Below are 13,282 nucleotides of genomic sequence, written 5' to 3' on the forward strand. Positions count from 1 at the left end.
CGGCTCGCAGCTGTCAGGCGTGCTCGCCCCGCGCCGGCCTCGCACTCGGCCTGTGACTGCGCCGTGCCCGTCGCCGCGCCATGTGCTCTAAGCTTCGGCCTCTGCTCCGAGCCCTTGCACTGCCTCAGGGTCAGCGGTCCGGGGCACACGTCTCCGCGCCCGGGGCCCTGGCGCCTGGCACCTGCTGAGAGCGGGCGCCGCGCGGGAGGGGCCTGCGGGGCCGCGGGTGTGAGCGCAGGGAGCCCGGGAGCGCGGCTGTGCGCGCGCGCGGGGAGGGGCCGCGCCGTCACCCGGAGAGCCCGGCGGATCCCGGACTCCCGCCCGGCGCTCCGCCCGCCGCGCACCTCCGCTCACTGCTTGCCGGGCTCCGGCCGCTGCCGCCGCACGGTGAGTACTCGCGTCGGGTCGCCCGCCGCCCCCGCACCCTGCCCCTACAGCTTCTTTCGTTTAGTTCCGATTTGGGTTCTTGTGACTGTTGCTTTTATTATTATACCTAAAGACTCCATCGTCTCACTCCTACCGCTGCCCGCCACCCACCTCATCGTCCTCTCCAAGCTCACCCCTCAAGCCTCAGAAGCGGGCGAGGGCTTTCTGAGCCGCTCTAGACGCTGCGCCTTGTCGCTGCGTACAGCCCTTTGCCCCGGCTTTCCGCTCTAGCTCTCGAAATTCGGATCCATTCCTAGGGCCCCCCTTCTCCTGGCTCCGGGATCCGGCGCCCCCTCCTCCCACTCGGGAAAACCCCGCAGGGACCGCAGACCCTCAGCTTGGGAAAGATGCGCTCGGCTCAGCGCTATCCCTTCACTGCATGCGGGCAGGGCATACTTGCCGATTTCGGGAAACCAAGAAGACATCATCATTTCCCAGAACCGCGGCACCCCTAGGCCACCTCCCCAGCCCGCCTGAAAGCCCCTCAAGGGGGTGAGGAGCTTGTCTTGCTGACCTCTTCGCCGAGTAGTTAGGGCAGTATTTTTGCCTCCTAAAATGTTACAAGGGACTTCAACGCGAAAGGAGGGTCAACTTGTTTCAATTCGATCCGCAGAAATAAAGATGAAACAGACAGGTAACAGATAAATAGCTTGATACTTGAAGAAGGTATGAAGACAGATGGGAGAAAGAGGAGGGAGCTGGGAGAGACAGACAGCTCGGGGATGATAAGATCGACAGATGAGGGGCACCTAGACAGAAAGGGCGGGAGACAGACAGACAGAAGATCCCAGTCTTCTTGATAAAGGCTTTTAAACTCGCATCCCCTGCCCGGCTGGACCTGCTGCCCCTCTGAAAATGGATTTTCCTTTCCTGCCGAGTTTAGGGGAGGGGTCCTTAGGATTGGGCTGCCTGGGCCACAGGAGCTCCTGCAGCAGTGGGCCGGGTAGGAGCCTTCTGTGTCTGACGACACGTGGCTGGGCCGGGCACCTAGAGAATCCCAAGCATCAGTCTCCTGGTCTTCCCGCTACTGAGGTCCGCGGGCACGGCTGCCTCCCTTCCTCAGCAAGCGAGCAAAGCATGGGACGGTCAGCAGCTTTTGACCTGGAGCCTTGTGGTGGCTGCAGAGACTGGCCAGGATTCCCTTCAGCCCATATAAGCCAGGATAGCCTGGCCTGAAGGATACTCAGAGAGGAGACCCTCCACCCAAAAAAGGGGAAGCCCAGAGCCCAGAGAGACTGCATTTGGCCTGAGAGAAAATGGCATATCTGAAGGAGGAAAACTTAGGAAGTGGGCAGTTAGACGCGAAGGAGAAGTGGCTCCTAAGAAACTTCCTTGAGAACCTCTCCGTCTCACGCTCTGACCCGGATGGAAACCAGCTTTGGTGTGGAACGCAGCTCAAAATGCAGAAAATGTGTTTAGGAACTGCATGACCCTGGCCCCACTGATGGCTGGAAAGAAAATGGTTTCTATTTCCAGCCGGAATCTTTCTGCCCAAGGAACGCGGGGCACCGGGCCTGAGAGGAGAAACTCGAGTTTGTGGAAACCAGTGCTGTTATCCTGGGGAGCCGACTCGGCACGGAGCTGGGTGCGCTGGGGGTCGCACTGAGGCTGGGCGCGAACGGCGTGCTTTGGAGAGAGCCTAGTTCAGCACCGCGAACAGCGGTCGCCTCAGCCTCCCCCACCCCGCACCCTCACCCCCAGCCTGGAGACCCTCCTCTTTTCCCTTTCCCCCCGCCCCCTGCTGTCTGGAGAAGGGCAGTGACCACCCCTCCCCCCACCTCTCCTTTTGCTGTCCCCGCCCGCCCGCGTGCATGCGCGACTGAGCAGAGGGGCGGCGGGTCCCCGAAGTCCGGGTTTCAGGACCCGGGCGGGTAGGGCAAGCTGCGAGGGTGGCCGAAGGCCCACGGATCTCGGCGCCGGGAAGCCTGGTTTCGGCAATGTCTTTGCTGTGTGGCCTTGGGCAAGTCACTCTCCGTCTCTGGGCTCCACTTCCCATTCCGAAAACAGGATTGCGATCCTAGCTGCCGGGGCATTCCTGAGGTCTCAATTACCCCTTCTCCTCCCCCAAACCCCGGAGGCTTTTGTTCCGGCGCCAGCAAGCGTCTGAATAACAAAAGGCGCCCGTCCAGGGGGCGAATGAGCTTGGACTCCCCATTGCCAAGGTTCCCCTGTGCGCCCGACTCGGCGCGCCCCGCTGGGCGGGCCTGAGCCGCGGCGGCGCTGAAAATGGCTCATCTGCTCTCTGCTTTCTCTGTTTCGCAGGAGCGGCGGCATGGAGGCTCTCACCACTCAGCTGGGGCCGGGGCGCGAGGGCAACTCCTCGCCCAACTCGAAGCAAGAGCTGCAGCCCTACTCGGGCTCCAGCGCTCTCAAACCCAACCAGGTGGGCGAGACATCTCTGTACGGGGTGCCTATTGTGTCTCTGGTCATCGACGGCCAGGAGCGCCTGTGCCTGGCGCAGATCTCCAACACCCTCCTCAAGAACTACAGCTACAATGAGATCCACAACCGCCGCGTGGCCCTGGGCATCACGTGTGTGCAATGCACGCCAGTGCAGCTGGAGATTCTGCGTCGGGCCGGGGCTATGCCTATCTCGTCCCGCCGCTGCGGCATGATCACGAAGCGCGAGGCCGAACGCCTGTGCAAGTCGTTCCTGGGCGAGCACAAGCCACCCAAGCTGCCCGAGAACTTCGCCTTCGATGTGGTGCATGAATGCGCGTGGGGTTCGCGTGGCAGTTTCATCCCCGCGCGTTACAACAGCTCGCGTGCCAAGTGCATCAAGTGTGGCTATTGCAGCATGTACTTCTCTCCTAACAAGTTCATTTTCCACTCGCACCGCACACCCGACGCCAAGTATACGCAGCCTGACGCCGCCAACTTCAACTCATGGCGCCGTCATCTTAAACTCAGTGACAAGTCGGCCACAGACGAACTGAGCCACGCTTGGGAGGACGTCAAGGCCATGTTCAATGGCGGCACGCGTAAGCGGACCTTCTCGCTGCAAGGAAGCGGCGGCGGTAGTGCTAATGGAGGGTCAGGTGGGCAGGGGAAAGGTGGTGCTGGCGGCAGCGGCGGGGGAGGCCCGGGATGCGGCGCGGAGATGGCCCCAGGCCCGCCGCCCCACAAAAGCCTGCGCTGTGGCGAAGATGAGGCCGTCGGGGCTCCTGGGCCGCCTCCTCCCCACCCGCAGCGGGGACTTGGTCTGGCAGCTGGAGCCGGCGGCCCCGCGGGCCCTGGAGGGCCTGGTGGTGGCGCCGGCGTACGTAGCTACCCCGTGATCCCAGTGCCCAGCAAGGGCTTTGGCCTCTTGCAGAAGCTGCCCCCGCCGCTTTTTCCTCATCCCTACGGCTTCCCCACGGCCTTCGGCCTCTGCCCCAAAAAGGACGACCCGGTGCTAGGTGCGGGCGAACCCAAGGGCGGCCCAGGCACTGGGAGCGGCGGGGGCGCGGGCACTGGCGGAGGCGCTGGCGGCCCAGGAACCGGCCACCTGCCGCCGGGGGCCGGGGCTGGCCCGGGTGGTGGCGCCATGTTCTGGGGTCACCAGCCCTCGGGAGCAGCCAAGGACGCTGCGGCTGTGGCTGCAGCGGCCGCCGCAGCCACTGTGTACCCGACGTTTCCCATGTTTTGGCCAGCGGCAGGCAGCCTCCCTGTGCCGCCCTATCCAGCTGCGCAAAGCCAAGCCAAGGCCGTGGCGGCCGCTGTGGCGGCGGCAGCGGCAGCAGCGGCTGCTGCTGCGGGTGGCGGAGGCCCCGAGCCCTTGGACGGTGCGGAGCCGGCCAAGGAGGGAGGATTGGGCGCAGAGGAGCGCTGCCCGAGCGTGCTGTCCCGTGGGCCGCTGGACGAGGACGGTGTGGACGAGGCGCTGCCGCCGCCCCTGGCCCCACTGCCCCCGCCGCCGCCGCCGCCGCCCGCACGCAAAGGCTCCTACGTGTCGGCCTTCCGGCCTGTGGTCAAAGACGCCGAGAGCATTGCCAAACTCTACGGTAGCGCCCGCGACGCATACGGCGCGGGGCCTGCTCGGGGGCCGGGCCCGGGCGCGGGGGCCGGCGGCGGCTACGTGAGTCCGGACTTTCTGAGCGAGGGCAGCTCCAGCTACCACTCTGCCTCGCCCGACGTGGACACTGCGGACGAGCCGGAGGTGGACGTGGAGTCCAACCGCTTCCCCGACGACGAGGGCGCACCAGACGAGGCCGAGCCTGGAGCGACCGGCGCGCCCAGCACAGGAGGCGGTCCAGACGGCGACCAGCACGCCGGACCCCCGTCTACCACCTCCTCGGGCCCCGACTGCCCCACAGACTCTCCCGACGGCGGTAGCCCTCGCCCCCGGCGCCGCCCGGGGCTACCACCAGCCAGCCGGTCCGCATTTGGGGACCTGGCGGCCGATGACGTGGTGCGGAGACCTGAAAGGAGCCCGCCGAGTGGCGGCTATGAGCTGCGAGAGCCTTGTGGGCCGCTGGGGGGCCCCGCGCCGGCCAAGGTGAGCCCCGCGTCGACCCCGTTAGTGGCGTCTCCCTGGTTACCCCTCAGCGCCGCGGGCGTGTGGGACAGGCCCTGACCGGGTGGGGGACGAAAATTTTGCTCTGAGCAGGCGTTCGAGCAGCAGGCCCCGGCTGCTCTCTGGGTAGGCCCAGCCTCGGGAGCGCTGTGGAGCTGGGCTCGCTGGGACCCATGGCTGAGGGTTTCGGAAGATCCGGGGGGGTGGGGTGGGAGGGGAAGCCTGAGAAACCTGTGTGCTGTTTTCATTGATGGGGGTGAGGAAGAGATAGGCAGAGACCGTCAGTCACACAGCGGCAGAAAGAGAGAAAGAAAAGGGATCTGGAGGAAGAAAGCAGAGGAGAGAGGGACCCAAAGCCAGAGAAAAGTGCTGGTGAGGCCGGGTCGGTAGCACGCCCGCCCAGATGGAGATCAGAGCCCCGGGGCAGAGCAGCGGGTAAGGAGAGGGCGGCCTCTACCCCAAGCCCGGCCACTGCAATACGGGGTCCCCGAAATCGTCTTCCACCCCAACTCATAGTTGTCCCACTCTTCGAATTCCCGCTTTGAGGGTTCGTGGTGGGAAGCTGTCGAGACCGTGTGCGGGGAGAGAGAGGGGTTCTCAGGTTGTCCGGACGGCGAGTTCGGGTGTGTGTGTGTGGGGGGAGGGGTGCGGCTAAGCCGGAATTGTTGGCCATTTGAAAGTGGGTGTTCACACTTGTACATTTCCATTCGGTCCATTAAAACATGAATCGTTAGCCAGATGCGAAAGGCGTCATTTATGCCGGGGACCAGGCACGGGAGGGAGGGAAGATGCCGCAAAGGAGGTGGGGGCGAAGAGGGTGGGGGCGGCTTTGAACGGCCTTTGGCTTGGGAACCACTTTATATGCCGGATAATTTTCTCGAGGGCGCTAATAATTACCCAGAATCTGCAACAGTGATGTAGCCTCCAAGGGCGCAAGGCTGCGCGGTATGCGTCACCGCGGCCCCGGGCGCTCCAGTCCCACTGGCTGTCGGACCTCCGCCATCCCCTCAGCATTCCCTCCCGGCCGCCGCGCAAGGTTAAGCGGCTCGCAGCCGCCGCCAAGTGTCCCCTTAACCGCCTGTCATTTCTCGGCCGACGCAGGTGTACGCGCCCGAGCGGGACGAGCACGTGAAGAGTGCGGCGGCGGCTCTGGGGCCAGCGGCCTCCTACCTCTGTACCCCGGAGGCCCACGGTAACGCCCCCAGCCCCCCTGCGGAGGTCGCTGGCCAATGTGATGGGGGGACCGCAGGCAGAGGGCCGGGGCCAGGGGAAGCCTTCGAAGGAAAACGAGAGGAGAAAGAGGCAGAAAAAGCGAGGGGAAGAGGGAGAGGGAAAGAAAAACTATGGGGGGGGGGGGGAAGAAGGTAGGCGAGAACTCCCAACAACTTCCATCGTTCGGTTACTCAACCACAAGCCGCCCTCCCTACACAAATAAACGCTCATGTACACCTCATACACTGGGTGAAAACCTTTAAAACCATGCCTGGCCCCCCTTTCAAGTCCTCTCATTTATTCAGCAAGTGTTTTTGGCCGCGAGGTCCCCCGTAGTCAGTCCGGGTCGGGCGGATGATGGGGCGCTTGGCGGTGCGCTTGGGTACCCCTGAAGCTCTGTGGTCGCTGAGGCCCAACGCGGGTGGGGGAGCCCTGCACGTGTGCGCGGGACCCAGTGGCTCACCGAGGAAGGGTTGAGGGCCTCGGGAATACCGGCAGGCCGCGTGCAGGAGCGCGGCTTCCACCGGGTCGGTGGTCACCACCTGGGCCGCGTTCTCCGCGGGAGCGGCGCAGGCAGACCCGGCGGCTACGCGCGCTCGCGGTGCCCCAGTATCTGCTCGCGATGTAGGTCGCTCGTCCCTGGTGGGCCTGACTGCTTGTATTGCTCTTTTCCAAGGGGCTGGGGAGGGGGCGTGGAACCGGAGAAGAGCAGACCGCGCGCGGGGGAGGGGATGCCCGGCCCAAAGCCTGAGGGTGCGAGCCCAGGCGCACAGCCGGGAACAGCGGCGGCCGCGACGCTTTTAATTAGGGCTCCGGCGCCCCGACCGCGGCAGCTCTGGCCGTATTGGGGTCACGGTTTCTTTGCCTCTCCTTGAAACTCGGTTTATTGCCTTTAAGAGCCAGATAAGGAAGACAATCATTCGACCGCCGACGATTTGGAAACGAGGAAGTCCTATCCAGACCAAAGGAGTATCTCCCAGCCAAGTCCTGCAAATACAGACCGAGGTGAGCCCTAGGACCCTCGCGCACCACCCTCAGTCGTGAGCTAGGGCCCAGGTCACCCAGGTTCCCACCAGCTTCGACTTATGAGGAAGAGTTTCCATCAAGTGTAAGCGGCTGGGGGTCTCTTCCGGCAGCTGGCAGATAAATATTTAAACAGCGCGGGCAAAGTGCAGGACAAGTTTACTGAGTTGCTTACCTCTTTGGTGGGTTTGTGGCTCTTCCGGGCAAGAGAAAAGGGCATATCAGAAGTAAATGGGGGACACCATCACCCACATAAAACAGGTCAAAGGGCACTTCCTGCCCTAAGATAGCTTGTCTTCCTTGGGTTCACTCTCCTACAGTGGGTCAATCTCTAAAATGATGGCTACACCCCTAAAATGATAGCTTGGAAGGTCGGTAGTACTGGATGCCTGTAACTGTCTCCTCTAAAGGCAGAGGGTGTGGAGTAGCTTCCTGACTTAGCACAGTTCCAGGTAAACTCACTTCTGCCCTCCCAAGGCCTCTCCCAGGACAGAATCCCTCTTACCTGCCCTTGTATCCCAGGCGAAGATGGGCTCACCCTGGATGTCACAGGAACTCAGCTAGTGGAGAAAGATATCGAGAACCTGGCCAGAGGTGAGGTTAAATCTGTGAAATGGGGCTACACTGTGCTTGGGGGTGTTGTAGAGGGATGTTATTCCTGTAGGAATGAGTGTGAGAAGACAGGGCTCTTGGGGAATCGGTTGTCACTGAACAGAAAGGATAACCCCTTGGACACATTATCCTGACATAGAGGTGTGTATGTGGGTATGTGGTGGCTACAGGGAACCAACCCCCCAGAGGTTCATTGGAAGTTTGGGTTCCCAAGGCCAGGCCTGTCTGAATAGACCAGTGAGAAAGAGAAATAAGTAATGAGCCTCAGAACTTGATGCATGTGGACAATCAGACAGGACAATCTGTGTCTCCCAAACTCACTGAAAATCATGACTTTCTGAATAACAAGATTCCTAGGAGGCATTTACTTTAGGAATGTCTGAGAGGTTAATTTTTTCCTGGAATTAATGCATAATCAGCCAGCCCACCCTAAATGGGATGAAGATGCTGTTTGTTTGCAGAATAGGACCCTGCAGTTGTTGCTCAGCCTGCAAGGGGGAGAGTGTGACTTGAGGCACAGAGGAAGGGAGCCTCTACAACCACTTTGCTCCCCTGTCTCCCATTTTTTTTGTGTTTTCTGAGCACCTGCTAGGGAAGGATTTCTCAGAGAGCCTCCCCACGGAGAGGACCCGGATATCAATAGTTCTGTGGTCAGGGCAGCCCCCTGCCACTTCTTTGGAGCTGGTTTCTGAGGTCACTAGCAGGGCTTTCCACACTTAACCTGCTCCCCTCTCCTCCAAACCAGCCTAGGGCTTGCAAATTGGTGTGGGGAGAGAGAAAAGCATCAGTGGTGTTTCACTCTGCGTAGTTACAGATTTTACAGGATTTGCAATTACCTTCAAAATCATTGGTGCTTTATGTAAGTGTTCTTAGCATGGATGTAGGGTCTGGGGACCTCCTGAAATTGCAAACTATTGTGAGTAGATGTATTTTTCCAGGGTGGGGATCCAAACCTTTGACCAGATTTTCCCTGCTCTGTATTATTGAAGGGAGGGATTAGGTCTGTCTTTTAAAGGGGTAAATCGAGTCCTCCTGGGCCATCCTCTAGGTTAGGAAGTTAGGAACAACTAAAGCTAAAGCAGATGCCACACTGATTAGTGCGTTGAGCCAAGACCTAGATGTGGAACATAGGTTCTACCATCCTGAATTTGATTCTCCTGGGCAATCTATCTCCTAGCCCCTTTTCCTCGCCCAACTTCTTTGGAAGCGAATGAGAAAACTGAGTGCTGAGGGCCTCTACCTACCGGCCCCACTGGAGGGGACTCCTATCTCAGGGCTATTGGTCAGGGCAGGATCTGGGTGCCCCTGGGCTTCCGGAGTCCTGCACACACCCCTCCTTCACCTTCCACTCTCACCCCTTCACAGAAGAATTGCAAAAACTGCTCCTGGAACAAATGGAGCTCCGCAAGAAGCTGGAGCGAGAATTTCAGAGTCTCAAAGGTACCCCCATCCCCGACCCTCCTCACCGACCCCACTCCCACTCATCGCCAGAACTTCCTTCATGCAGGCTCGGCCTCGTTCCGGGACCCCAATGTAGGCAGCTACGTGCCCTGCGGAATCCGCCGAACCCTCCTTTCCTGGGGTTTCCCGCTAGGCCAAAGACTGAGGAGGTGGGGGTGGGGATGGAGAGTGGGGAAATAGGGCCGAGGGAGGGGGCTGTGTGTAACAGCTCTCACTTAATCAATTTGCACAGATAATTTTCAGGATCAAATGAAGAGGGAATTGGCTTATCGAGAAGAAATGGTGCAACAGCTGCAAATTGTCAGAGGTAAGACGGGAGTCAGGTGAGCGCGTGCACGGGCAGTAACTGCCTCTTGTCTGGCAGGAGCCGCAATGTTGGCTCAGTCATTTGGATTTAAATTGAAGGTAATTTAACAATTATTTTTTTTTATTTAATATCCTTTGTATACTCTGATTAGCCTCAGAATGTCAAGCAAGCCCAGCAAACGGCTTGCAGGCATCATTACATGGAGTGATTGAACTTCTTATCGCGGCAATTTCCATGGTTTCTAAATTAAAAATCGAGGCGTAAAATTACCTGGGAAGTAATGCCTAAGTTTGCTTTAATTTTGGTTAGATCCGTCTGCCTTTAAGCGCCATCCCAGGCCATTTCCTCCCTCCGCCAGACTGCAGTTTGGAGTGTTGATGCCCCCTCCTTCCGTCCCCGGACTTATTTTTGCAGGGGGATGAGAACTCGCGAGAGGGTGAGGCCCGGGCTGTGACCTGGGCCGGCCCAAGGGTGGTCTCATTTCCTCACCGGCCCCTCCCCATGTCTTCCAGACACTCTGTGTAACGAACTCGACCAAGAGCGGAAGGCGCGCTATGCCATCCAGCAGAAGTTAAAAGGTGCGGAAGCCGGAGAACAAAGATAAGGAGGGGTGCCAAACGCTGGCTGTGCTGGCAAATGAACGAACGATTGAATGAATGAATGAATGAATGAATGAATGAATGAATGAATGAATGAATGGCGGGGCTAGTGAGAGGGGAAGGCCACGTCTACATGAATCAGAAGCTGAGAGGAGGGAAATAGGATCTTTTAATTTAATGCGGAAATGATTCTAGAACGGTGAGATAGGGAGAAAGAGTCCGTTGGGCTCTGGGCATTGGAAAACCTGCCAGTCGGCCCCAGATCTGGTCTTGGGCAAGTGGACGTCCCTTTCTGTGCTTCAGTTTCCTCTTCTGTAAAATGGGGCTATTGAACCAGAGCAATAGTTCTGAATCGCCAGGATCTTTCTCCTACCCTCCTACCTTCTTCTGATTTGCTGGCTTGAGAACCCCTGAGCTAGAAGCGGGTGGGTGAGATTCCGGCGTGCAGGGGGAAGGGGATGGGTGGACCGCGCCGGCAAAGCTAGGCAGGCGAGGCACCCAACGTGGCCCGCCCAACTGTCTCTCTAGAAGCCCACGACGCCCTACACCACTTCTCCTGCAAGATGCTGACGCCCCGCCACTGCACTGGCAACTGCTCTTTCAAGCCCCCGCTGTTGCCCTAGGGCCGGCACCGCTGCGCCCACGCGCCCTCAAGCCATGCTGCTCTCTTCTTGTAAATACCCGCGGCCGCGGCGGCCGAGAGCGAGGAACAAGCCATTCGGACCGGACCGATGTAAATACAGCCTCCCGCCTGCCCGCCCTCCTCACGGGAGCCTCGGCCTTGCCCGCCCCCTTCCAGGCGCGGGAGCCCAGGGCCCTGTCTCTGTTTCCAAGTGTAAATACCACTTCGCCCCTCGGTTGAACTCCAGGGCATCGGACCTCATGGGGTTAATTGGACAGAAGGGAGTAAGAAAGGGGAGAAAGGGGCCTCTCCCCCCGTACAGCCTCGTACCCCCAATTGTGATTACAATGTAGCAACTTCGCTGGCTCTGGCCCCGCGCTCCCCGTCCTGTCCACTTCTGAAACTTGTTCCTAATGACAAAGTGGCTATGTGCAATGGATATAAGTGTACTGTGAGTCTCTTGATTCAGTATTGGGTTCACTTTAATTTATTTACGCTGTAAGTTAATTTTGCTTCCTTCTCCTGGACCTACTTGCTGTCCTGTTTTGCAGTCTCCTTTGGATTTTTCTTTGTTTATTTTTTGTTGTAACCTCTTGATGTAACAGCACTTTAAGAAGGACGACAACTGACTCACGAGATGGAGACCACCTTGAGCCTGTTTGGGGAGACCACCCTGTATCCGTGACTTTTGTTTTGTTTTTAATAAAAAAAAAATCTGTCACTTCCTGGGGCTGTGGAGGTGGGAGTTGGAGGAGATGGCGGGCGGAGGCAGGCTGAGGGCTGCGCAGCATGTGGAGCGTGAGGACCGCAGCACTAGTTCTGGGACGCCGGGGATGAGAATCGCGCCGGCTCAGGTGGGCAGTAGCGAGCGCCTGACCTCTGCACCAGTCCTTCAGACACACCCTCTTGCCGCACAGGCCAGCCCCTCCCCGCGTTTAGGACCCTCACTTGGGCCCCGGCTGGGGTAAAAGGACTACGACAGCATGGTTCCTGGCGCCCTGGTCTCTGACTTCCCTCGAGCGCTCGCAGGGGACGACAGAGTTTAGTTATGCCATTTTTACGCCCGTCCCATCGGGGAAGTCACCTCTGTCTCTGAGACACCGGGCACTGCCCAGAATCCCAGGTTCAACCAGAATTGCCAGGAGGTGAGGATTCCGAGGGCCTGGCCCGGGAGCACTGGGCGGGGTGAGGGAAGAGGTAAGCAGGACGGAGCTGAGCGGGGCAGGCCTGGAACCGCAGGGCGAGACGTTTGAACGCAGGGGTACAGACTCCTTCTCGCCTGCACAGCCGCTACCAGAAGGGAAGGAGCTCTGGCGGTTTAACATTCCGTCCATTTTAGTCTGAGTGGGTTTGTGGACCTGGTGGAGCCCTAGGTTTAGTGTCAAGCCCGCCCGCTGCGGGTGTCCGGGTCGCTGCTCTCGCCAGGCCCCTACGGGTGGTGGTAGGGCGTCCCGGCCACGGTTGCTGCGGCCTCACATGGCCGTGGGCCTCCTGGAGGCTTCAGTTTCTACAGTGCACCTGCGGTGGGGCTACAGGTAAAGAATGGAAACTGCAGCGCACTTTTTGGGGTGGGGTGCAGTGGGGAGGAAAGCTTGGATGGCGTGGGAGAGTGCACCTTATTGGGAACCATGCAGCCCTGGCTTCCAGTTTCACCTTCTCGGTTGACTAGCAGGGGTGCCGTGTGGCGCCTTTTGTGCTTCCTAGGCCTCCGTGTCTCTGTAGAATAACATTCAGGCCCCTCTCCCTGCGGCATGTGGCAGCGCTCTAAGAGATAAGCAGAGCGCAGAGCGACAGCTGTCCGCGGCTGAGACCAGCGCCCAGAGGACCCCGCCCTCCAGCTACACCCAGGCTCTCCCTGAGCGTCCGTCTTGGGGCCTCGAAGGGCGCCTGACTTGGAGACCCTGGAGGCGGGCGTGCAGTCCTGCGCCTCCAGGAGAGCACCTCGGGCCGAAAAATTTGGTGCGGGTAGTTTAGAGGGCCTGGGATGGAGATGGTGGGCAGTGTGCGCGCTCGGGGCCACCCGGAAGGAGTGCAGGCCGAGAACCCGACCACGCGGTCAAGACAAGAAGCCAGTCCCCAAGGCCTCCTGCGCTGGGCCTTGGTGTCCTCAAGCTAGACACAGAAGGCACATGAGAGAGAGAATGGCAGTGAGGGCGCTGGGTAAACGGTGAGGCGTCGGGGAGGGATGAAGTGGCCTCGGGGACGCACGATCTTCCCGCAAGGCCCCTCAGGGAGCAGAAACATTTCCTATGGGCTGAACGGACCACATCAGTCTTAAGTATACCAAAGGTGAAATTGGGGCCCGGAGAGGAAGTGACTTGCGTCCCCAGGCGTGCGGGAGGCAAGCGGAGCTGGGACAGGGCGGGGCAGCGCGACTGTGGGAAAGTGCATGCGCCTTCCCCCCTGCGTCAATGCACCTTTGGAAGCCGCACTTTCCTTCTTGGTAAAATGCGAAAAGTTACTATCCAGGCAGGAAGTCCTGTGGCTGCGGCCCACACACAGGAACCTAGCAAGCACTCCTCTTC

General features: G+C 59.8%; 1 protein-coding gene across 3 annotated transcripts; it reads left to right on the forward strand.

Annotated features, from left to right (window-relative positions):
* The first annotated feature begins 256 nt into the window (after positions 1-256).
* On the forward strand, positions 257-11,482 carry SKOR1 (SKI family transcriptional corepressor 1). Of its 3 annotated transcripts, none has more exons than XM_074327513.2 (9): positions 257-387; positions 2,689-4,903; positions 6,023-6,113; positions 7,031-7,138; positions 7,634-7,750; positions 9,134-9,208; positions 9,462-9,536; positions 10,049-10,114; positions 10,664-11,482. In XM_074327513.2, the coding sequence occupies exons 2-9, from the start codon at positions 2,699-2,701 to the stop codon at positions 10,756-10,758; spliced, it is 2,832 nt and encodes a 943-aa protein (XP_074183614.1). In that variant the 5' UTR covers positions 257-387; positions 2,689-2,698; the 3' UTR covers positions 10,759-11,482. The 3 variants fall into 3 exon arrangements, with proteins under 3 accessions (XP_074183614.1, XP_019581182.1, XP_074183615.1); XM_019725623.3 differs by having other exon boundaries at positions 7,679-7,750; XM_074327514.2 differs by lacking the exon at positions 257-387 and adding an exon at positions 1,253-2,011.
* Positions 11,483-13,282: the final 1,800 nt, after the last annotated feature.

The sequence above is a fragment of the Rhinolophus sinicus genome, chromosome 3, assembly GCF_057876585.1.
Source record: "Rhinolophus sinicus isolate RSI-liver-muscle chromosome 3, RSI-T2T, whole genome shotgun sequence".
Lineage (NCBI taxonomy): Eukaryota > Metazoa > Chordata > Mammalia > Chiroptera > Rhinolophidae > Rhinolophus > Rhinolophus sinicus.